This window comes from Carettochelys insculpta, chromosome 2 (assembly GCF_033958435.1).
Source record: "Carettochelys insculpta isolate YL-2023 chromosome 2, ASM3395843v1, whole genome shotgun sequence".
Taxonomy (NCBI): domain Eukaryota; kingdom Metazoa; phylum Chordata; order Testudines; family Carettochelyidae; genus Carettochelys; species Carettochelys insculpta.
In genome coordinates, this window is record NC_134138.1 from 114,582,351 (window position 1) to 114,609,038 (window position 26,688).

General features: G+C 41.5%; 1 protein-coding gene across 3 annotated transcripts in view; it reads right to left on the minus strand.

Annotated features, from left to right (window-relative positions):
• The window catches only part of CARMIL1 (capping protein regulator and myosin 1 linker 1), a 295,177-nt gene that overhangs the window by 32,482 nt on the left and 236,007 nt on the right, over positions 1 to 26,688 (minus strand). For all 3 annotated transcript variants that reach the window (XM_074987581.1, XM_074987580.1, XM_074987579.1), the window contains exons 29-31: positions 24,630 to 24,779; positions 2,171 to 2,237; positions 1,677 to 1,873 (exon numbers count right to left, since the gene is read on the minus strand). In XM_074987581.1, the coding sequence (XP_074843682.1) occupies positions 1,677 to 1,873; positions 2,171 to 2,237; positions 24,630 to 24,779 (414 nt within the window). The remainder of the gene's footprint in view (positions 1 to 1,676; positions 1,874 to 2,170; positions 2,238 to 24,629; positions 24,780 to 26,688) is intronic.

A 26,688-nucleotide genomic window follows, 5' to 3' on the forward strand; every position in this document is an offset into this window, starting at 1 on the left:
CTTTCGGTAAAGCTAGACCTGACCCTCCTGACGTAAGTGGGGTAAACAAGTAGAAAATGGCAAACCACACTTTTCCTTAAAGAATATCTGAAGGGTGTGACGTGTCCCCTCCCCACCTGCTAATAAGCAGCATAAAATAGGACAATAAAGCCACCCACCAAACTTTCTGCGTGTTGCCATGAGTCTATGCAAAGAGGAAAAAACCAAAGTCCTGTCATCCAAATGTGGCTTCACTGTCAGAAATGCTGCCCTGACATAAGGAACAACACTTTCTTGCTCATAAACAGTGATCAAAGCTTTTCATCTGCAAGATGCCATCTATGCTGGGTGACATATTTCTGTTCCAGGTAACGCTGCACTAAAAACACCATCCATCTGCCCTGCCCCCTGCACTGAACAACAGGGTCTTCCGATTCTGAAAACATATGACGGTATGCAATAATGGAATGAGAAGATAATAGAACCTGACTATGCCTGGAAATAGTGCCTATGTCTAGTCTTTCATAACAGCAGGTATATGTTTCCAGCACTAGAGGAGCACAATGCCAGAGCACGCATTGAGTAAGTTCAGAAAACTGATGGAAGTTAAGCAAGTGGGAGAATATGACTCAGTTTAGTATGACAAATTTGGAAAAACAAGGTTGTAGTGTGCTACTGAGAAAGGGCTAGCTAGGTCTCTGTCGCCTTGCACTGCACTGTCAGTGCAAAAGAGATGGCAAGTTGAATTTCAAAAAAAGACCCCAACAGATGGTAGGAATTTCCTTTGGTACAGGTGAACTCCTGAGTGGCTTAAAACTCTATACTACCCACTCTTGGCCCTTCCCAGCATCAGGAGCATTTGGCCATTGAATTCTGCTCTGGCAGACCAGACCAATGGAAGGGTCTCTAGGAGACTGTTATCAGCCACTACAATTTGGAACAACAATAAGGCTGCACCAAGTTGCAGCAGGGGCCAAATTGGGCTGTGCCGCCTCTTGGGTAAGCAGTGCTGACAAGTGGTACAATACCCTCTCTGTCCTCCTCAAGGATCTAGTTATATAAGTGTAAGTGCAAATTCTGTCTGTAGATGCCTTGTGGGTGCACACGTCACAGAAAAGTGCCTCAGAGGTTGTCTACTGAGCAAAAAGAGCCACAGAAACTCTACCTGTGTGTTTAGTTGAGCTCCCCAGGAGCTCTACCAGCAGCAGAGAAGTGAGCTTTATTTTCTAGTGCAGGCCACAGTACAGAGTGTGATCTATTACTATTCAGATCCACTGGTTCAACTGCCTCAGAGGTCATGATACGGTTCTGCTGAGGGGTGCTGGAGATAGGACTTCATACCAGTTTATTCACTTTTTGCGCAGAAAAAAGATTTCAGTGTCACCAAGTCTCACAATATTCAGTGTCTTTCCTGGAGTAATGTGATTATGTGAAAATCTCAGCTTTCACTTAAAAATTAAAATAAGATTTTATCCCTCATGTTACAGAGAAAAGTTTGGAAAGGTGACCTGAGTACACCCTGAGGGCTCAAAAACACAGCAGCAAATAAAAAATGTATGATCTTAAAGACCGACAATGTGGTCATTCTGGGGGGCCTGACTCATGCTTTTGGAGTACTTGGGGATGGCAAACTTGGTCTTTATTGCAAGGAGCAGCCATGTACTTAGATCCTCAACAATCTTTTAATAGTCACTCACTGCTGTTTGGCTGGGCTGTTGCTTTTTATTCCTTTTAGGCCTTAATTTTGTAAAGTGCTCCAGTTTTCTCCCTTCCTCAGATGGCAGCTCTGAGATGAATCCAGAAGTTCGTTTGTCTGGTCTGCTGGAAAGGAACGGAGGGTCTTCTATATGGATAGGTACCTCTTCCAGTGCTTTATCCAGGTCAAATTCCATTTCTAAGAGCAATGAAAACCTTTAATTAGCACAATACAGTATTTTAAACAGAAAGCAATGGCATCCTTTGCTTTACGGTAGTAGAAAATTGGTAGGGACATAGTCAATAAATGTTTACATCTGGTTTCTCCCCACAGAAAGTTAAAAAAAAAAAAAAAAGTAAGTTCTCCGGACCTCACATTGCAACCCCGAGCAAGTGTGTTCTGCATTTTCAAATACAGATACACCTTCCTCACCTTCTGCATGTAACAAAGTGATTTTAATAAATTATTTTAAAAAAAGTAAAGAAACCCACTTACCAAAAGCCCTAGATACAGGCCGGAGCATTCTACTGTGGATGCTTTTCCTTTTAGATTTAGGAGTCATCTATGAATAAAATAAAATAAAGATGTGCTTATTTGGACAGAAGAAATTATTCAGAATAATTCTTAGCTTGAAAACTAACAAATCAGTTCACATGGCATGTTCACCTCATACATACAGGGATCAGATATCTTTTCTTTCTAAACATGTCAAAAAAAACCCAATCAACCCCAAAGACCAAAACAAAACCCCAACTGACATTTCATTGACAGGCAGGGGTAGTACTGAGTCCAAAACCACCAACTGATTTCAGGCTTGAAAGAAAGGTCTCTCTGAGCTCAACAAACATTGGTAAAGTGAAACTCAGACCAAGTGAGGCAACCTCTGTTTTACCTCTGGGGAAACTGAACTCCAGAGGTGTTACCTGCTTTGCCCTTTATTCCACGGTAGAGCCAGGAATAGATAAATCATGCTTTATCAACCATACCTTATTGCCAAAAACTATTAATTGGTTTCATGTAGGCCTTTTCTCACTCCCCAGAGGTTCTCCATGCATCTTACTGCCACAGAAGACTGTGCTTTTTAAAGCCAATCAGTTTTACTTCCGAGGCAGCTGGGTGAATTACTGAGTGTACTGCGTTTTTTTGTTTAATTTATTAAAAGCATTTCCTTCCAGACAGTTAAATGCTTTGTTTGCACACAGCACTCAGTTACTTAATAATCACTCTGAATTATCCTTACCCTGCCTCTTTTTATTTTTAACTACATTTTTGTTGTTACAATTGTTGGAAACCAGGGAGGGGTGCTACAGGGGTAGAATTAAGGATGTAGTGAAAGCAAGGCTGTAAGGCGCTCCCAGGACTGACCAGGGTTTGCTGCATGGCTGAGACGCGCCCAAGACACTGAGGGCACAAAATGCAGGAGAAGCTGCATTCCTGGCTCTGCAGAGCAGAGATCCCCCAGCCAGGACTGCGAAGAGCAGGACAAGCCCTAGTCATGGGGTGTTGCTGAACAGTTTCTGCCTGGGTATGGCTCCCACACTTCTGCCTGGTAAGAGAGCAGAGCTGTGACAGCAGGGGTTCAGAGGAGACCCTCACACCCCAGCTAGGACTTCGAGAACAGTGGACACCCAGTAGCAAGGGGTGTGGAATGTCTTCTGCTTGAGGAGCAGCCCCGTCAGCAACAGTGTGGTCTCTCTCACAGACAGGGACTCTTCCTCAGATCTCTGATCAGTGGTCTCTGCTCTGCCAGGACTGCAGCCTTCCCCAGATTTTGTGCCTGCAGGGAACTGGGTGACACCAGCCTTGCAGTAGCACAGGGTGCTCTCTCCAACCCTGCTGGTCACAAACCCACTCCTTCATTCATCATCCAGGAGTGTGGCAGACATTTCTGGGCAGGAGTCAAGGCAGCCTCCTTGTGGCTCTTGCTAGGCATCCCTGCTCCACTGGGCCAGGACCCAGGACCCCAGCCTCCCCTACACCACCTGGGATCAGCCGTCATCTGCCTTGCAGCAGCACAGGTAACTCTGCAGCTGTCACAGACCTGTTCTCTCACTCCAGTTGAAACAGGACTGCAAAGGCTGGTGAAAGGTGGGCGACACCTGATCATGGCAGGTACAAGGAGTTAGGGAGAGGCTGCACATCACTGTTACCAAGTGTATATTTTTTCTGTCAATTTCAGCATGTCAGGAAATCAAATTGTACCAAGACCAGTTACAGATTCTCCAAGAATAGCTAGTGCTAGAAGCTGTAATACCAGGATTTCTTTAAAAAGCATGAACCTGCTTTTATCAGCTAAATCTCTGTCAATGTCACGGTTTCCACAAGTATAGTATTCAGGCTTTCCCAGTAAACAAATTCAAAAATGTATTTATTTATTGAAGGTACACATTATTAGAGGACTTCTTTACTAGTGGATTGAAGAAAATGTTGTGTTATAAAAACAAAGGGACATACTCAACCCCTCATCTTGATCACTGGAAGAGAGCCACATGCATTCTGCTTCACGAAGTATCACAGAAGTTCATATGGTAAGAAAGGCTTTTTGAAATGGTAAGGCCTATATCAGTGACTCTGAGCCTCTCACATAATTTAATATGGATAAAGAGATTAAACTAAGAAGTGTGCTTATCTTCTGACAAATCACTCTAAAAACTGACAACTTCTTACTTGCATAAATCAGTTCCCATTTAGAGTCACATCAGGATGCTTGAGTGGCATCTACTCATCTACTTTTTCTCCAGTTAACAGTACAGTATCTACACAGCTGACAGCAAGTCAACAAGCTGAATTTTACTGTGGCTCACTTCACAGTCAACAGAATCGTTAATCAAGTTCTAGCTTCAGAACCTTCACTGGTGATGATGCATGAGCAAGAGACTGTGTACCTAGGCACCGAGACCCCCGAATGAGTTTGCAACATGGGCAGTTTAATTTTAAAGAGAGTTTTCTAGCTTATTTACATGAAGTTCAGTGAAAAATATCATACAATAAGGACAAATTCAAATGCTTTCATCTATAGATGTGAGCATGCAACATGTGCACACACGTACTTCAGCTTTCTCTTTAAGTACCTATTCCTTTCTGAATGTCTGTAACTTTGCAGTATTCAGACCTGATTTTTATATTAGCATTAAGTGTGTAACCTGCCTCCACTTGATCTCAGAGAGAGAGGCTAGACTACACAGCAGTCCGATTTTGCCTTTTGAGCAACAGTGATGTTTTTCCACTATAATTAATTATTGTCTTAAGCCAAAGTGCCTTTATGTGGCAGGGAGTTTCCAATTCCAGAGGATGTCATATGTGGCAGAAATCAATAAATAATATAGGTTTGTGAGCATTTTGGAAGAAGTCATCACCAGCACCTTTCTTCTTTGTCATCTGAGCATTAACATTTAAGTCATGGAGCAGCGATAAACTTGAAGCCCCAGAGTGCTGTTTTATTTCTGACACTTTTCAGAGTACAGCTGTACTTCCAATTGAAAAGTGCTTCTGTAATGCATCATTATACAGAGCAAGAGGAAAGAGCAAGCCAGATGCCCGGATGCTACAGTGACAAGCACACAGAATGGCTCTCCATAAAATAAATGCACTTTTTATATCAAGTGCCATCACCAGGCACAGTCTCCATCAGCAGCTGGAGGGAACGGTGCAGAACTGCTCATTTAAGCATGTGGTAGACAAGAGTGAATGCAATTAGTGGACACTCCCACAGTCATACACCTGAAGAGCTGCTTGTCCACCCCAGCAGAACCTGAATGACAAACTACATCAGCATCCAATCCTGACGTGGCTGAAGGCATTTCCACTCTACTTACGGGAAGCTTAAGTTTAGCCAGTTTAGCATTCAGTTGGGTCAGCAATGAGACCACTGGTCCTAGCTGTATTTGCAATCGGCCACCTATGCTGTTCTGTGTGGTGAGGTAACTGGAACTCACCGCCCACCCAAAACTGAGGAATGCATGCACTGAGAATCAGAAAAAATGAAAAGAAATAGGTCGGAGGGGACATTATCCAACAGCCCATCAACCGCCAGGTACAGTCACAAGGAAAAACAAACACTGTGTGCCTATCTGAACAGGTGTGCTCTCCACACAGTTGTTGGTTGGGGGCCAACAGACTTGCTGGGCCACTGGCCAAGGTAGGGAGCAGTGTCTCCATGCTCCCTGAAGGGGCAGGGCCCCAGGGGAAGGGGTGGGCCTGAGGCAAGCCAGCCCTCAGCACTACCCAGAGTGTGATGCACAGTGTTCCAGCGGTGTTTGAAAGGGCCTGGAGCTCTGGCCACCATTGCCCCTGCAACAGCAGCAGCCAGGAGCCCCAGACCCATATGAATTGCCAGGCCATGGGGAAACTGTCCTTTTTTGACTTCCCTCTGGTGGAGGGCCTTGGAGTTGGGCTTTACTGGAGCTGCAAAGGCACTAGGATGCCAAACCAGGGTACCCATACACATCTGCACAGGACAAGAACTGACATTCTTACAGGGATATTCCCAGACAGGCACTAGATGCCACCTTCACTGCCATGTCCATGAGAGGTTATTGGAAGGGGAGACTATGAGCCATCATCATTCCCAGACTAGTAACCAGGTGTCAACCGGCAGCCATGAATCACCACCAAAAGTTTTCTGCCAGCAGGACCCACCAACCACAGTGTTGCCAGGGCTAGAAGTGGAAGGGTATAAAACGCTGTCAGCTTGCTAGGACGGCTTGAGGAGTAGCTACACAAACAATTTTATTTGAGAACTAAGCTGTTCTAACCCACTGAGATTTAGTACAAAGAATAAGATAGGTGTCTTCTCAAGCGACCTTCTGGATCACATGTGCAGCAAAAAGGGGTAAAATGTTGTTTTAAATATGTCAGTGTGTTTTTTAAGAGATTATTGTAAGACTATTTCAATCTGTGTGTGATCCCCTTTGACAACCCCGAATGTTTCATTACTACAAGAGAGATGTGAACCTCTGGGTCATGGCCTCTTCCAGCCTGACGTGGTGAGCTTCCACCCAACTTCGTAGTCACCAGGGGCTCTTCAGACGTCCCCATGGCCAGGCCTCTTCCACTTTCACTTGACACCTCTCTGCCTCTGACCAAACCAAGAGAGGGGCCACTCAGGTCTCCTGTAGCCTGTTATAATTTTGCTACTTGTACAACCAAATTTGGGGTTGGCAGTGAGTGACTTCCCCCCCCGCTCCCCAATTTTACCTGAAAGGGCCAACTCACTGAACTGTTCCTGGCCCCTGATCTCTATACACCTGTCCTCCTGCCTGCTGCCCCCATCTTTTCCAAGCATGGTGCTGGTGGCTGAATGGAACAGACAAAAAGCTAAGGACAGCTCTGTTTATGAAGAGATCCTCTATGTAGGAGCTGGGCTTCACTTACTTCCAAGTCCACATACCTCTGCTCTACCAGGGGGTTTAGAATCTATATAGCACATTGTATCCACCCACACTAATTATTGCCCCTCTAGAGGTGCCTCTACATAAATGTGACAGTCCTCTCCTGTGCCAGGGACCCAACAAACTAAATCATGCTCACCAATTTAAGATGGTGCTTGGTCCCGCCAGGAGGGCAGGGGACTGGACTCAATAACCTCTTGAAGTCCCTTCCCTTCTATGATTCCATGACTGGAGGGCCAGAAACTCCTATAGTCCAATCTGCCTTTGAACTCCCAAGCCCCATGCCGCTTGCTTACCTACATAACTGAGTTGCTTTCCCAGACCCCTCGCCGTCTTAGTCTACTTCTTCCCAAGAGGAAAATCTTGAACCCCTTGGAGCTATCCCTCCACATTTCCTCCCCTGTTATGTAACTAAATGTAAAGGAATGATAGCGCTCAGGGAAACAACTGGAACCACATATTAAGCAGAAGAACGTTTTACCTTTGCAGAACAGTCACACAGATTAGAGTAACTGACAACTCCCAAAATGGTCAGGATATAGCACTTGCCGCAACTTCCTCACCCCTCCAAATGTTTTCATATTTGATCTTGTTCCACCCCTGCAAGTTTGGCAAACTGCCCTCTCTCACTTTAGACCTGTTTTAATTTTTTTAAATTTGTTTAAAAAAAACCCCCACAAATACCTGCAAAGGCACTTTTCATTTATGGGGGAGAAAACAAAAAAAAGGGAAAGGGGGGCAAAAGGACCAGTGTAGGAAATGTGAGACCAACATTCATAAGCTAGGCACTACTCAACGTAACAAAGGAAAACAAACCAGCCAAAACACGATGACCTAACAGGTCTTTTCAATCTCAAAATTGCTGTGAAGGAAAACCGCAGTTGTTGCTTACTTTCAGGTATTATTTCATTAAGATGGACTTCGCTTCAATACAAAGCTGAATGAACAGAGTTTTCTTGAGCAGTGGAATCCTTGTTTGTATCTCTTCCATCAGCACTCAGCTTCACTGAGTCTTAAAGACAAGGGCTGTTTTAAACGCATCAGATGTTATGTTACCCAACCTTCTTGTAAAACCTAATCTCATCTCTCAATTGCTAAGTATTTTATTTAGTAACTGAAGATGGATGAGACCACAATCTCCCAGGAGACTAGGAAGGCTGGGCAAAAGCAAATGGAGCACACAAACATAAACAGGTAGGTCAGAAAAAGCAGAGCTAAACAAATACTTACACTTGTACAGCAGAGAGTCTCCATGCAGCAAAAAAAAGAAAGAAAAGCAGAATATGAATGGAGGGAAAACAAAGCAACAGCAGTTCCCAGGGACAGAGGCAAAATAAAACTCACCAAAAGTAAAGAAAAACAAAGCCAAAACACTTATATATGTCCTAGCAGGAAAGGTGATATGCAAGAATGAGATTAAAAACCCTTCACACTGAGAGAGGCATGGCTGTAGTTTTCTTTTTTCCAGAAGCAGATGGGATATTTGACAGGGATATACTCTATGGCTAAATTAAGATTTGTAATTTTCAACCAGTGCAGTTCCACCTATTGCAACAACACTTGCATGCTTGCTATGCTCTGGCTTTCCCCTCTTGCTACTGGTAGTGGAGTGTTTCTTGTAGCAAACTGAAAAACTGGTTTTTCCTTGTGTGAACGAGGATTCTGAATGAAAGCCTGCAGCTTTACCATAGAAAGCAACAGCACAAAGAAAACATGGAGATTCCCTTAAAAGAATGTCATGGGATGTCATGACTAGCGCGTGAACTGGATTTAAGTGAGGGAAAGTTGTACAGAATCATGCTCTCTCTCTCTCATATCCAGGCTTGTCTGGACTCAGTAGCATGGCACTGTCAAGATGTTTGGAGATAAGTCTGGATGGAAGGAACAGCCATCAGGTCCTGCGGCCTCAGTTGTGCACAGAGCTTTTGCCAGCCACCTTGCAGCTAGGAAGATGAGCATTCCCTCGTGGCCACTAGAGAAGACTTTCCAGAGGAAGCCAGGTGTAGCTGTGCATGGTTGCCTATAGATCTTTTTATCTACTAGCAGGCCAACCCTGACTGGTCTCGAAAAGTTTGGACCACGCCTTGCCTGGAAACTCACTTCAAACTTGTTCACCAAGGTTAGCCCTATCAAGAGTAAAAGACTCCGAATAACTTAGTTCTGAGGGTCACTGGGAAGCACAAGCGTTTCCATCACAACTAGGCAACAAACCAAGAAGAAGATGGGATGTAAGTTAAATTCACTTTGGTCTTAAATATGGATATTAATATGCAGAATAGAGACCCAAAAGTAACATAGTTCCATAAAAGAGTTTAGAGAAAGGGAAAAGCTTACATTTAATACTAATGAGTCTTAGATTTTTACAATAATTTCTGCTCAAATAAAGTGCCACTGATATTGTCATCTTCTTCAGATCAAAAAGTTTGATACTTTCAAGTATCCTGTTTAATCATATTGTGATCATTATTGCTTTTCTAATGGTTGATATGCTGTCCTTTAACTTGCTAAGAAAAGGCCAGCCCCACAACAGAATGCTGGATTCTTAATAATGTAGAATTCATTGTTTCAGCTTTCAAGGGACAGAAAAGCAGTTCTACTATTTTTCTTTATGTTGTGTATTTTTGCAGTAATGATCCTCTTGTCTGGGAGTTATTTTCCTTGAAGTTACTCACAGCTAAAAGTCTCAAATAAAGAAGTACTTCTGAAGGACAAGAACAAAATCTTCACATAAGCACCATGCCCTCTATTTCCCTGTGTGACACAGATATCCCATTTGGCTGAGCTGCCTACAACCTTGGCTTTATCTTTAACTGAATTCTCCTCCAATATTTGTCTGGGCAAGCCTGCCTGTTACCATGGCTGCAGTACTCGTTTTGTATGCTGGTCCCTCACCTGTGTACTGGAATGGTTTCTGTACTTTCATTTTGTCTCATCTGGACTGATACTTTAACTTCACTCTCCAGATTTAGCTCAAGTCCTAGTCATCCAGAATCTACCAGGGGTGAATTCTGTCCTCCTCAGACATATATGGCTTCCCCACTCTGATCCTGAAACATCTTCTCCAGGCACCAAATCATTTCATGAGCCAGATCAAACGTTTGGCAGTAGTGGTGTGAGGTTTTTTTCTTTTTTGGGGGGGTGTTGTTGTTTTTTGAGAGAGAGAGAGAGAGCGAGAGAGCGAGTGTGTGTGTGTGAGGGAGAGAGAGAGAGAGAGAGAAAGTGACTATAACCAACCTCCCCCTCCCCAACGAAGCATTTCTCTCCATTTCCCTCAATTTCTTTTGTTAGGGACTCATCTCTTCCTTGTTAAGTTGCCTGGTGTTTGGAAAGCCTGACATATCTCCTGCCTTCTTGAATGGCCTTGTAACATTCCAACACGTCTGTAAATCTCCTCTGGAAACCTGTATTTTCATAGATGGCTTGGGAACCACTTTAGGCTGGGGATCATGACTTGCCTTTGCTTCATATGGTGCTAATTTATTTAAGAGACTTTTAGCACTTTTTAGTGCACTGCTCTAGGTAGCAGGTGGTCAAAGTAGCGTTGTGTTAGACCTTCCTAGTGGAATGTTAAACATGCAGTCTGGGGTGCAGACACCATGTCCCATATGGAGCCTAAATCTATAAGAGCTGTTCCATTGTATTAATAGTTGTGAGTGATGCACAGAACTGGAATGAAGTAAAAGCATTTTCTGATTGTTTTCCTCTTTTTCTTCTTCATCTGTTGAAGTAATGAAAATGCTGTTTTAAAGCACATTCATTTTATTTTCATAGATGCTAGAATGGAAAAAGACCACCCTTTTTTCTATTGTCTGTTAAATATATGAGTGCCTTTATTTTGCATAGACATTACCCATCACTTATTCTGTCTGTAGTCTGGCACTTATTTGAAAAACATTAGAAACTCCCAGCCCCCTTATTTTTTTCAATATTTTGTCTTTTTTGGCTAAAAACAATGAATATTATGTAGTTTGTGCCCAAAACGTTACCTAGCTTGAAACCGTTTTCCAAAAGGAAAGCACTCTTACTTTAGATTTCCCATGCTGGCATTTAGAAATCAAACTACAACACAATGCTTCTTCATAGCCATTATTCCTAGTAATGCTCTGCCGCTGAATAGGCATCAACTGAGATTAGCGCTTCGGTAAGAGACAGCTTCAAAAGAGCTTGCAGTCTAGGGCCTTGGCCCAACAAAGATTTATGCAAATACTTAATTTTCAACATTTTAGCAGTGCCTTTGAAAGCAGGGGTGATTAAATGTCGCATGGGGCTCATCAGCTGTTTTAATCCAGCCCTCGAACTCTCACTGGGAAACAAGATCAGGAGCTTGCTCCATGCAGCTCCTGGAAGCAATATCACGCCCCCCCCGAGCACCTCCCCCAGCAATCTCCTCTGTGTCAGGGCAGCCAGAGGGCTCTGCGTGCTGCCCCTGCTCCATGCACCACCTCCACAGCTTCCATTGGCTGGGAATCATGGCCAATGGGAACTGCAAGGGTGGCACCTGCGGCCGGGGGGAGGGGAGAAGATGGGGGAAGAGTGCACACAGATGCTTGGCTGTGTCTTTGGATGGGAGCCAGGCAGGAGCTGAACCTGTCACTGCTTCCGGAAGCTGTTTGAGGAGGTAAGAGCAGCCTGGTGCTTGGACCCCTGAGCATCTCTCCTCCCTCGCAGGCTCCAACCACCTGGCCCAGTCCTGATCCCCCCTCACCCTCCAAACCCCTCAGTCCCAGCCCAGAACAGCCTTCTGCACCCCAAACCCCCCAGCTCCAGTCCCACCCCAGAGTCTGCACCACTAGCCAGAGCATTCATCCACTCTGGCCTTCCATACCCAATGGTGTCAACATTCATTGCCACCCATGCAATTTCCATACCCTGTTGTTGTCCTCCGGCCAAAAAGTTTGCTCACCCCTGCATTAAAGTCAACAGCACTATGCACACATTTCACAACTCATACATAAGTTACAGTGAATTTAACAGTTTTGTTGGCTTGGGGGGTCTAAAGTGACAAAGCAGGGAAAAAAAAAAAGGAAAGACTATAACCCTCATTTGGCCTATAGGGTACCAAGGCAGGGATACAAAGTGACTTGCCCAAGGTCACAGAGGAAATTGATTGTGGAATTAGGGACTGACTCCACAGTTTGTAAAATGTCTTCCTTTTCATCTGTCAAAATAGGTACAATTTAAAGTTACTCAACTCCAAGAATAAATGGGGAGACTGTTAGGCTGGGTCTACACGTGCCCCTTCCTTTCGAAAGGAGCATGTTAATGAGCAGGTTCGAAAGATGCTAATGAGGCGCTGCAATTAATATGCAGCACCTCATTAGCATAATGGCGGCCACGGCGATTCAAATGTGTGGCTTTTTGAGTTGCGCACTGCCCGTGGAGACGGGGACCTTCCAATAGGATCCCCCCCAGTTTTCAAAAGTCCTTCTTCCTATCTGTGATCAGAAGACGGGGCTTTCGAAAACTGGAGGGTGGTCCTTTTGGAAGGTCCCGTCTCCACGGGCGGCACGCAATTCGAAAAGCCGCACTTTCAAATTGCCGTGGCCGCCATTATGCTAATGAGGTGCTGCATATTCATTGCAATAAATTCATTGGAGCTATGCTATTTAATATCAGTTCAGAATTTGACCTCATAAGCCTTTCTTGTATTTCACAACTTATTTGCTCTGTACATGTAGGAAACCATGGGTTTTTGGTTTACAAACTGGTGCATTCCTTCCATTCATGATGCATATGTTTTCCCCCCCAAGACATCAGGTTATTATGGAGAAGCAGTACACAATTCTGAATGTATTCACTTTAATATCTGCAAAACTGTGCTGACTTTCACAATTAGTTTGCATAACAATAACCTCCAAAACAAAAACCAACATAGCAACATAGTAAGATAAACTTAGCAGATTTGTCCTTGAGCTTAATTTAATTTTACTAACCAAGAGACCGTTGCATTGCTACTTGCTCAGATATGGCTCAAATGCATACTAAGAAATTTCAACAAAATTATGCATATGTTTTAAGTAGCAAGACTACTTCTATATCTTTATTTTAAGCCACATAATGTCTGCTATTAAAGAACATAAGAGGAAAAAAGCCAAAGCTTCTATTTCAAGGAAGAAAAAGCCTATATGGAATAAATCTAACAGTTCATGAAAGCTGACAGTTCTTCATCTTGAGTAATTATATCTCACGGAACCACGCATGCAAAGCACTTTGCATCTGTTTCAGAGCATACATCCAATCTCATCCATTTTGTAAGGGAAAAAATAACAAAAATATTCCTGAATTCTCTATTTTCTATAGAATTATGTGAAAATTTGAAAACCAGGATGAGGCTAAGAACTTTTGTACAGCAGTCTCCCTTCCTTACATAATATCAGTAGTTACACTATGATCTACGATGTCTCCATATTAAGTATTGGAAATTCCTAGAATACTATAAACACTGAATTGTTTATGCCTTAAAACGATGTCATCTGGACATTCTGAAGAATGGCCACTAGGTCTGCATCTACACTAGCAAGTTCTTTCAAAAGATTTTTCAGAAGAAGGGGGCTCTTTCGAAAGATCCCATAGAGCATCTGCACATAAAAAGCATTCTTTCGAAAGTAAATCCAAAGAATGTGGTGCTCCTATTGAGATCACTCTTCCTTTCCCATTTCAGGAAGAGCACCCCCTTTTGAAAGCTTCTTTCGAAAGAAAACGTGCACGTGCTCTGCTTTCCCTTTTATCAGATGAGCAGTCCTCAGGAGGCCTGATTTTTCGACCCCGGCCTGTTCTTTTGAAAGAGTGGGAGCAGTGTGGACACACTCTTTTGAAAGAGCAGATCGCTCTTTTGATCTGCTTTTTTGCGTGTGGATGCACTCTTTCAAAAGAGGTTCTTTCAGAAGAGATCTTCTAGAAGAGCTTCTTTCAAAAGATCTCTGTAGCATAGATGTAGACTATATGTTTGGAGTTTCAGTGAACAAAGACATTAAAACCCTTTTCCTCTTGCTTCTGAGTTCAGAGGTTGGATATTAACGTCTATAAAAAGGGATCTGATTTGTTTGGCCAAGCGTGCATGGATAACATGGCAGTAGTTGATCCTTGCTGGAGAGAGAAAAACATTTTTGCACCTCTCCTTTTCAAGCGTAGAATGATGTGACTATTTAACTGAACAACGGTGACCTACGCATACATGGCAGTTAGTTCCTCACTCTGAACACTATGACATTTCAGACAAAAAGCACTAATGGAGGCTTGTGCCAATGAGTCAAACCTAGATTATTTAGGGGCAGTGAATGTATCAGCAGCCTCTCTGCTGGAACTGGAGGTAATATATCTTTGAATGCACACATTAACTGAGCCACCTTGTTCTCCAAGGCACAAAACATACCAGATACAAGAGGCTGTCAGGTGTACCATCCTTGCACACAGATAACCCTGAAACCTCTAGGTCACTTTTAAAGTATCCATGCTAAATATCAACATACAACAAAAATAAAATAAATATCTCAACCCCTCAGAAATTAATGAGTACAGTAAACTTCTTCATATCCTGCAGCCCCGTGACTGGGATGTTCTGGGATATTCATATACTCTGGATAATAGAGAGGTATATCTAGCAATGGGTAACACTAAGGGAAACAAGATTAGATATGAAGAAACAAACGCAAATGTATGCAGAGTACTTTACTCACCAACAACAGTAGTACTGTAGACTGTAAACTTGCACTGCATTTGCTGTATTTATACTTTCACTTTACTGTACTTATGGAAGACATTTTATAGTTAAAATGCAAGTTATTGGAGAGCTGGATATGACAGAGTTTGCTGTATGTCTATGGTGCAATGATAGAATGCCGGATATGAATGAGTTTGCTGTTTGTCTATGGTGCAATGGGATGCCCAGGGTTGACCATGCCAGCTGAGTTGGGTGGGAGTGGTTCAGGCTAAGACAACCTGGGGCCTCAGCGCCACACAGAACCCAAAGGGGCTGCATGTGTGGCCCACACAACATTTTGTTACCATTGCCCATGCATTTGTCAGATTCTGCTGGTATTTGTCCTCATAGTTTTTTTCCTCTCCCTTCTCGGTATTACAAAAGTGACAGGGACGTAAAGCAAGGGCACCTGAAGTGAGGTGACTGCACACAACATTGATTGAGAGAGCCACGTGGTTCCTCTGCATCAAATCAAAGTGCTCCAACGGTTCAATCGGCAGACACCGATTCTAGGTATGTAAGTACAGTGAGCAAAATGTCCTAACCAAGAGAGTCTCCAGGAACAGGGTAATCTCGCCTCCCACTGAGATGAAGGAGGGCCACTCATGTGGCCCACTCATTGGGCAACAAATTCTGGGACCCTCCTACCTAGCAGGATCCTCTAACCTGGTCTCATACCCAAGCTACACTGCATTTAAAAGCCCCTTTGCCCAAGCCCCATGAAACAAGTCAGCTGGTCGTGGGAAAGAAAGAAACAAATCTTAAATACGTAAAAATATGTTTTCTCATCAAGGTAAATCATTAACAAATGGCAAACATGCTAATATTATTGGACCCTGCACCACATACTACAGCAAACACACATAGTTATGGAACTAATTAATGACATGGCACAGACAGCCTGACAGATCTCACAAATATGCAAATACAGGACTAATATCTGTCCTACAACAAAACAAAAATCACCACTGATTGAACAGCATATTCATACTTGCTATGGCTGTAGTCCAACAAAGTGCTGAAATGTGTGCTTAACTTCAAAACATATGAATAATTTCTGTGACTTCAATGGGACTATTCACATGCTGAAACATATGCTGAAAAGCTTTGCTGGATTAGGGTTTTTGTGCCTGTAATATTCTGTTAGCCCTGATCCTGCACCACAGATATCAATGTGAATTTTGGCATAGACTTTAACAGAAGCCAGATTAAGCCCTTAGGACAGGAATGGGCAATAAGCAACCCAAGAGCCAGACATTTTATTTACCTGCTTGTCCTCAGGGATGGTCACTTGGATTTCCTATTGGCCATGATTCACCTTGCCCAGCTAACGGCAGCTGTAAATGGCCATCCCTGAGGACACCCAGGCAAACAATGCGTCTTGTGGCCTGTCAGTAGCTAACCCTGGTGAACCACTGCCCACCCCTGCATTAGCAAGAAGTTGACCCCTACACAGAAGGGAAAACATGAGTCTTACACATTGCTTAAGTCCCCCTTGAGAGCTACATGAGGTTTTTCACTGTGACTGAATGGTGTGCAGGCCTTGTGCTGACCCTGTGTACAGAGATTATGAATTTTTTCCTCAAATTAGAGATTTCCCTAACGAGCCAGATGTCCATGAGACAGCATACAGTCCTAAGAGCAAGTTTGTCATGATACAGAATAAGTACTTCTGTCCTAAACTAAAGGCCTCATCTTCTGTAAGGCAAGAGTTGACAGGCTAGGAAATGAACAAAATGTAGCCACACCACTGCAATCACTAAGAGTTATATAAAAACAAATGGACAACTTTCCCTAGAACACTTAGAAGACTGCGTTATGAGACTCTAATTACAATTAGAGTTAAAGAGCTGATGTCACATTCCATTTTGTTTCAAGCAGGGCATTTTCTACACATCCATCTTCCAGTCTTGTGGGCTTTTTGTTTGTTTGATTGATTGATTAGTGCTGGTAACACTACGAAACCAAACCATCTTCTGATTAATTCTTACTAAACATTTATGGGTTGTGTTATTTTTATTTCAATTCAGTAGGTGAGTCACCTTTATCCTTTCCAATACGTATTAACTTTTACATGGGTTCTGCCACACTTACAAGGAGCAACTTCATATTGCACGAATACCCCTGCCTCAATAGGAGTATGCATTGAGTAAGGTTCTTTTCAACCTGAATAGAGGTGGAAGAAATGGACTATCTGCTGTTCCTGGTTTTCCTCTGTACCACGCACCCCGCAAAAAAATCTGTTTTAATATAATCCTATTAGTCTACCCCCACTTTTTTTTTTTTAAAAGTCAAATTTCCTCCACCTTTGCCTCCCATTACAGACATCTTTTTCCTCTTTCTCTCCTCCTTATGTGAACTACTATTCTCTGCCCACTCCATCTAGATTTCGTACAGCTATAATAATCATCATTCAAAGTAGAAACCAAAGTGAATAGAAATGGACTACTGTGAATGGGATGGAATTGTATGTGGCTTCCATTTTAGAAGATACTATAGAATACTGGGGCCAGCTCAGTATGATGTTTTAGTTTGTACTGACTTCACTATAGCTTTTCCTGTTAACTTATTGTAAAAGGAGGCAAATATCTAGATGACATACCCCACACCTGAGAAGACCTCTGCATTCCCAGGACTACTTCTACCTCTGGTTGAGAACTAATGTGCTAAAAACATTTGTTGACTCAGCAATACCTAATTTATGTGTAAAAACCTGCCCTTGAAAATATTCAGTAAAAATCCCCCAAACAGTGAGCCAATGATGGATGATCAGTGGACTCATTTAAAAGAATCACAAGAATGAGCCAACAATCAAACTGGCAATAAATGACAGGAAGTCAATATTAATAAGCCAGATATTGTTATAAAACAGACAGCTACACTCCTTTCTGCTACACGGCTGAGTTTTTTTTTTTTTCCTTCTTCAAAAAAGAAAGGATCGGATCTGGGGGCAACTGGTCAAACTTGTGAAACTGAAATGCCTTAATGTAAAAAGATATCCAATATAAGACTACACAATTCATGCTCTAGACAGTCTAATAGAGGCACCTTTTCTGTCAAGTGTAATTGATTATTACTGAAAACAGTTTCTTGCATTATTAGTTTATTTTAACTAGCACACGAGAAGTAAAATAAAGCCTGACACAGAAATGTGAGCTACATTTAGGAAAACATATGTTACCATTGTCTACCAGTATTATCCACTATTATTATTTTAGTGTGTTTTTTCCCTCAACTCCACAGAAACAAGATTTTAAGAAGTCTTTTAATTTTAGGTTCCCACTTTCAGATGCTTTAGACTGATTTTCAGAGGCTGGGGGTGCAACACATTTTGAAAGTCAGATCACTTTAATATGTTTCCAGTTGGAAACCTGAAGTCATTGATTTCTGAAAGTTATAGCCTAAACATGTAATGGGTATGCAGGTCCAGCCCTAGCTATTTCATCCCCCAAGGTGGAAAATATTTTCAGCACCTCTCTCTCACAGAAGCAGGGCTTTAAAAAAAATGATAATGAAAAACTGTTCCAACAGAGCAGAGAAAATAGCCCTGCAGCATAGTAGAACGGTGGTGACCTCTGGAAACTGGCAACCATAACCACCTTGTTTACCCTGTGCTTGTGTGTGACATACTGTACCTCAAAACAACAACCTACAACCCCCATTTTCATTGCTGTTATATTATTATGATATGTTTTGCACAAAGTGTGCCTTGTGAGTATCATTTTAGAAGTCTTGATTTGCTGAACATTCCTGTTGGACTGCATGTGCTATCACTGCTCGGGAAGATATGAAGTATTGCTCCATGGACATTAGTGACATACGCTGGGAGGTTGGGAACACCCACAACCAGGCTTTCAGGTACAACAGTGGAGTAGCCAGACATGCTGATGGCCCACTCAGGTGAATCTACTCTCCCAATAACCACTCTCAGACGACTCGAGAGATCATTTATACAATGGACAAATCATAGCAAAAGACCTTTTCTACAAGTTGGAAGAAACTATAAAGAGGGGAAGTGACATCATGATGCCATGACGTCCCCTTACCCCCTCTGCAACTCAATGTGAAGAGCACATTTGGGATACAAAGACTTTGGACTAGGGAGTGCAGACCATACTCTAAGGCAGCTCCAGACTATGTACTAAAGATATGTGACCTGTGTGCCATTGTTCAGGTGAGTCTATGTTTGTATACTGATGCACAGCAAGAATGGAAAGTATGGTTAAAAATGACCCTGGCTTAGCCAGAAGATCTTGCGTGATCTCAAAATCAAAAAAGAATCATATAAAAATGCCAATTAGGAGAAATTACAAAGGATGAATATAAGCAAACAAAACACATATGTAGGGGCAAGATTAGAAAGACAAAGGCACAAAATGGGCTCAGACTAGCTAGAGACAAAAAGGGGAACAAGAAGACATTCTACAAATATATTAGAAGCAAGAGGAAGATCAATGACAGGGTGGGTCCACTGCTCAGTGAGGAGGGAGAAACAATATCAGGAAACTTTGAAATGGCAGAGATGCTTAATGACTTCTTTGTTTTGGTCTTCACAAAGAAGTCTGATGCAGACATGTCTAACGTGGTGAATGCTAGTGGGAAGGGGGTAGGGGTACAGGATAAAATAACAGAAGAACAATTTAAAAATTACTTAGAAATATAGAGGTCTGCAAGTCATCAGGACCCGATTAAATGCATCCTAGAATACTCAAACAGCTGATAGAGGAGGTATCGGAACCTTTAGTTATCCTCTTTGACAAGTCCTGGAAGTCAGGAGAGATTCTAGAAGACTGAAAAAGGGCAAATATAGTGTCCATCTATAAAAAAGGGGAAAAAGAACAACCAATGAAACTACAGATCAGTCAGTTTAAACTTCTGTGCCAGGAAAGATAATGGGAGGAAGTAATTAAGGAATGCATCTGCAAACATCTGGAAGAAAATAATGTAACAGGTAACAGCCAGCATGGATTTGTGAAGAACAAATAATGCCAGACTAATCTGATAGCTTTCTTTGACAGGATAACAAGTCTTGTGGATAACGGAAAAGTGGTGGATGTGGTATACCTAGACATTAGTAAGGCATTTGATATGGTCTTGTATGATCTTATTGATAAACTAGGCAAATACAGTTTAGATGCAGCCACAATAAGATGGGTGCATAACTCTTCTCAGAGAGTAGCTATTAATGGTTCACAGTCACGCTGGAGGGACATAACAAGTGAGGTTCTGCTGGGGTCTGTTTTGAGAGCAAGACACAGGAAGTCATCCTTCTGCTCTTACTCAGCACTCATTAGGCCTCAACTGGAGTACTTTGTCCAGTTTCAGGCACCACATTTCAAGAAAGATGTGAGGAAATTGGAGAAGGTCCAGAGAAAAGCAACAAGAATGATTTAATGTCTAGAGAACACAAGCGATGAGGGAAGACTGAAAGAACTCGGCTTGTTTAGTTTAGAAAAGAGAAGACTTAGAGGGGACATGATAGGGGTTTTCAAGTACCTAAAAGAGAGTTACATAGATGAGGAGAAAAATTGTTCTCCTTGGCCTCTGAGGATAGCACAAGAAGCAATGGGCTTAAACTGGAGCAAGAGAGGTTTAAGTTGGACATTAGGAAAAAATTCCTAACAGTCAGGGTAGTTGAACCGTGGAATAAGTTACCTAGGGAGGTTGTGGAATCTCCATCACTGGAGATATTTAAGAACAGGTTAGACAGACATCTATTGGAGATGGTCTAACACGGTGCATGGTCCTGTTGTGAGGGCAGGGGACTGGGCTCACCAACCTCTCGAGGTCCTTTCCAGTCCAGTGCTCTACGAAAAGCTGTTTTGATATTCATTAGGTTTTGGCGGTGAATGTAATACCAACAGGCCCCAGCTGTCAGTGAGCAGGATCAAACCTGGAACCTCTGGAGTTCAGTGCTTGAGCCTCTACTGCGTGTGCTAAAAGCCAGACAGCTCTTAGTGCAGGTTGCAGCAGTATCATTAATCTCTAAGTGCTCTAGCTGCCACTCGAAAGATTCAGAGAATCACACCCAACGGACATGTTAGTGAACTCGTATTTCACGGCCCAAACATTTCAGTCGTACACAGGAACATTAAGATGATTTCATAAATACATACATATGCTACAACCTGCACTTCCTTGAAATGTTCTGAAATAATTGTCTATACTTCTTTATTACTGGCCCTGGAGGAATGTAAATAATCAGATTGTCTACTTTTTTTCTGGAAAATTATCTTACACTGGCCTTGCATTCTGTATTATTGAGAGTAACAGTGTTTTATTGTTGGAATAGGTATTTTCAAGATCACTAATGTGTGGTCGTCTTATAGTACAGGATGTATTCCACTCACGCTTTACTGCCTTTTAAATAATACCTCAAAACTGGTCATGTCTTAATATTCTATGGCTAAACAATATTCAAATAGCTAAATAACTTTCTTTGAAATATAGCTATATCTTGTTCATTTTAAAGATAATTAGCTTTAAAGCATCCTTTAAAAACCCCAGTCCTTAGGCAGAATAAATCATGTGTTGAAAGAATAAAGGATGAACAAATAATGTACATGCTTGCCTTTTGTAGGGAAATTTAATCACTCAATTTGCTGAAAAAAATTACACATGCAGGTTGTGCTTGATACTCTACTTGGAGCAAACTGTGTGATTTATTTTAAGCCAATGGTAAAACGCACTGTCGCTTAAAATGTGTCAATCCTGTCTCACACTTCTATAAAGTTTGAGAAAATGTATAATTTTATTAACTCAACCTTCATCACTGACTCAAATCTTTCAAAAAGTTCATATTTATATACTTCATTGGAGTAGACTAAGCCACCTTTTGGAAAAAAGAACAAAGCTGTCGCATTCGATCTTACTTACAAAATACTTTGATCATAATAGGCCCTTGGATAAATACAGCTTTAGTAAAAGTTTAGACGACTATGATATTTGTAAATCAAAGTAGCATCAATTTACAGTATTGCAACTTCAGGAAATCAGAAACTCCCAGGACAATAATGATCCCCCTATCTTGTTCTATACTGAACCAGTCAATCACTTCCAAAGTGCCTCAGAACAGAGTGGTAAGTTCTCCCACAGCCGACCAATCATTTAGACTATTGGCTTGTGGTAATAATGACATGTTGGCTAGGAAATAAGGCCAAATAACTTCTGGAGCACTGTAAATGCAGTGTTAAACATTTACTACTTCTTTACAGGCCAATACTCGAAATTAAATTTAAATCTCTATTTTAAGTCATTTCTACAGCGACACTCTTCTCTATTTTGTCATCTGATACAGAAAGTTCAGAAATGAATAGCAGCACTACTCTCCGGACTGGGTCGCAGGAGACCGTTCCTCATCCAGCCATCACCCTGACTGCATCTAGATATATAGTTCACAGAGCTGCCCTAAACACAGCAAGATACCATTTGCAGATGGATGTCATTGTGGGAGGTTTCAAATTATCTCTCTTTCCAACAATTTCTGGCCTTCTCTCCCAGAGACATCTTTGGAGCTTGTGGTGGTAAAAGCATAGATGTTAGTGGAATGCCAAGGCTCAGGTTCAGGCAGAACACCAAATCCAAATTCGGCATGAATGAGTGTGAGATTTGGTGAGAATATTTCACAAAGCTCTGATTTGTTGGAGCATTTAGGTTGTCACCATACCATACCCTTCACCCCCAAAAAACAAACCAAAACCCAAAAACCTAACTTAGACATTTAATGGAAAAACAACCTAAAGATCTATGTAATTAAAGTTTTACTAGTTGGGGATAAACAGCTATTTCTCATTCAACAATAATAAAATAATCATAAACGAAATAAAGTTACAGATCATGTGCATTTTTTATTTCCTGTTAGTACCTTTCATTAATTAATATAAGAAATATTTCACTGATGCCATATAAAAATGGGTCCCACAGGACAAAAGCCTCTAAACTAAACAAAGGGTTTTGTGCAACGTATGAAACTGTAACATAACAGAAACCTCTCTTTCACCACAGTGATTTTATATCCACATTTTTTCAGGGCCGTATCTGAAGCTTGTATGGAATTCACACAGCTAAAATAGCCATTATACATGCTATTCTGGATGGAATTAGAAACTAAATTATTCTTCTTAGGACATTCATAACAATAAACTGACAGCAGCCCTCTGCAAGGCTGGTCTGCCCACATTACTAAGTTTGTCTCCCAGGGCCACTTCCTATACAAATGCAAGCAAATACCACAAGGCAAAATGAAGGCACCATGCTTGCAAAAATAGCTCTTATATAAATTCCTCAGCTCAGGAATACTTGATATCCAATACATTAATTTTTGAACAAATAGAGTTTTCTGTTCCATGGGAGAACAGAATTCTTGTATTCAGTGTACTTACTTTCATTCCCCTTAGAAAGTAGATGTAAATGAGAATCAGAACTACAAAAAGGGGTTTGAATGGGATGGAAGTGCGGGTATTAAATGATCTTCAGAACTGCTGCTCTAGGTAATGTACAAATAATATTTAATATGTGATTTCCTATTTTCATGTATTTTTACATGAACAACAAAAAAAAATAAAACATTAGCATGGCCCCTTTATACAAATGCTATGCTGACCCAGACAAAAGGCGATTACATTTCCTTTAAAAGCATTCTAACTTGAGAGCATTTTCATGCTGAAAGCACAATGCAAAGAGCAGAAATTTCAATTGCCACTGGTTTACCAATCTGGTAAATTAAAGTTCATTTACTGGCACAATGAAGCTTGTGCTAAAATCTCCCATGTCATTCCAAGCTGGCCCATTGAGCAACCACTAAGCACAGTCATAAAATGCCTAAACTGACTGTTGACTGCAGAATGCTTCTGGAACTCAAAAGCACTGGCAATGAGAATCATTGATGACTCTCCCAGTAGCCAGTGCCCCAATGGGAGGAAATTGGATTTGCTGGTGCTGAGACAAATGCTGCACTAAAGCAAATTTTTATTAGGAGTAAGGCTTGGAGGGAGGGTGCAAGACTATTAGTAAAGTCACTGCCTCCAACAGATGTCATTTCTACAGCAAACGACACAGAGCAGAAAATGTCCACAATAAGTCGGAAGAGATCTAAGGTAAAGACTATTAACTATAGTTTGCAGCCTGCTGAAGGGCTTATTTAAAGATTCAAGATATGGCATGGAGCCCAGAAGAAATTCATGTAAAATGTTTAACAAAAACTACATAAAAAGCTCCTAAATGATTTATGAGCACTAGTCCCATTGAATTTCAATGTGAAGTGCTCCTAGCTCATACACGTGCTTCTAGAAATCTCACCCAGTATCATCATTAGTTCCACATCCTTTGTAGCTCTATTATGTGTGCAAGAATTTCAGACTTTATTCATAAATTCTGAAAAATCATCTGGAGTTCCTGGCCACTAGTATAACCTCTGGGTCACAAAATGCCCATGATCTACCTTGATGTATTAATCTCAAGTGGAATGATGACAGAGGAAGAGAGAGGCATGACATGACAGGAAATAGCATGACAATGTAGCATGGTTTGATTTATTGCTGCCATCACAATGCCAAATACCAACACCTCTGCAGAAGAGGTACCTGTGATATTTAGCAATATTGTATGGATATGTGCAAGAGAAGATATCTGAACAGACACCAAGAAAAGGGATAATGGAACAAAGGAAAAGAAAGGGGGTTTCCTTCAACTTATCTACAATATCTGGTTTGGATAATATTTTGTTTTACATGTTAGAACTATTTATTTTTATTGAGCCAAATTCTTGATTTCATTCCCCTATGTAACTAAAAAGGCCCACTGAAATTTGCGTAAGGACCTTTCCAGATAAGATTTTTAGCCAACAGACTGAAGAAAAGCATCTTACCATACAAGTATCTAGATCTTCCAAGCGTTCTATCTCAGTCAAATCCTCTACTGTGATGGTGGAGCGCTTAGCTGGTTTCTCTTCAGCTAATTCAATCTCCAATGACTCCTGATTCGGTAGCGGTTTGCCACGTCTGGTCAAATGATCAGCCTAGGGACAAGAGGTGAAACTACTGATCAAATACCTTTTTTAAAAAGGCAAGCAAACTTATTTTGTATGGCTGGTGGTAATAGGTGGTGAGCAATGGATCAGCCCAACTGTTTACATCTGTGGACCAGCCTCCTGCATCTTCCTGCAATGCTATCTCTTTCTTATGCAACACTGGATGGTAGGGATGGAGGAGCAAAGAAAAGAGGGAATCATACAGTAAGAGACTCTGCTTACTGGCATTGTAGAAATAAAAAACTCGAGGGAGGAGAAAACCTCATACCAGACTAAATGTTTCAAAGCCATTTCGCTGGTAACAAATATCCTAGTACAGTCAACCAATCAAAAAAAAAAATAGGATTGAATGATTTTCTTTAATACATGTTCAAATCACAAATGCAGTCTCTTATTGAACATAAAATATGTGCAAGAAAAACAGGATAATTATTTTGGACCTCATTATGATGCAGAGTGATGAATAAATCATTGGAAGCTGGTGGCTGCCTGATCTGATTACAATCAATATGGGAAATACCTGACCTTAAAATGGCTAATGCCATGATAGGCAAACCTGAAAAGTGGGTGGGCTGCATGTGTGGCCCTCCTTCACCTCAGTGGGTCATGGCAGCCCACTTGCCTGGCTCCTCCCACCTCCCTTCCAGCAGTTTGGTGCTGTGAATCACATGATTCACACACTGTCCCTGATCCTCCTCCTCCCTCCCAGAGCTGGAATGCCACAAACAGCTGATTCGCAGCATTCCAGGTCTAGGAGGGGAGGACAACGAGCAGGGACAGAGTGTGAATCAAGCAATTTGTGGATTCTCTGAAAATGCTGTGGGAAAGAGGGAGGAGCAATTAAGTGCAGGGCTCGGGTGTGTGAGACGTGCGTGCAGGAAGGGGACAACCAGAGGGTCTGTAAACTGCAAGTTGCCCACCTAATATCACCTTGTTAAGAAAAACAAGAGTAAAATAGTTCGGATGAAAATTTAAGATAGAAAAATGCAAATCAAAGAAGACTTTATTAGAGGATATAAAAGCCATGATTCTATAATTTTAGAAAGGGGAAACTGGGTAAATTTAAACACAATATCTTCATAATAAAATAATTATATTCAATAAATATTATTGGGCTGTCAAGTGATTAAAATTAATCATGGTTAATAACACTGTTGAACAATAAATAGTTTGGAAGTTTTCTACATTTTCAAAATATTCATTTCAATTATAACATGGATGACAAAGTTACAGTGCTCACGTTTATTTTTATTACAAATATTTGTGCAGTAAAAACAAAATATATCTCAATTCACCACAGAGAAGTACTTCATAAAAGTAGAGTGGGAGACAGGTTGACCTTGGGCTTAACACAGCTTAAAAGACATTTGAATTTGCTTGTTCCTAAAGCATTCAGGCTTGAAAATAAAAGTTTCTGTCTGAGACTAGCCCATGGCAATATCAGAAAGGACTCTACATGAACCTTTCGCTGTTTTTAATGATACTTTGCATAAAATTTCTCCTACCTGTAAAATCTGTTGCATGTACCATAAACACTAAAATTATTATTTTAATGAAATTCTCTCTCTCTAAGGTCCTCAACATGCCAAGATTATTTTCATATAAAGTGACGGCATTCAGGTAACCTGGTGATATAGAAAACAATGTAGACCGGAACCTAACTGGAAATTCTTAAGTGGAGCTACTATGTGTTTCTTCAAGAAGATGCACATTCAATAGCCCTGTGCTTTGATCTACAAAGGAAGCATTTCACAACAGCAGGTGCACCAATAGCAGTAAAGCAAATCCGTCGTATTGATAATGATGCAGTCTGTTTTCCTGACCAAAACTATGGATGAGTGGATGAGTAAAACAAAGCAAAGATAAAGATGCTGCCAAGTCTGCTGCTGCTGTACTT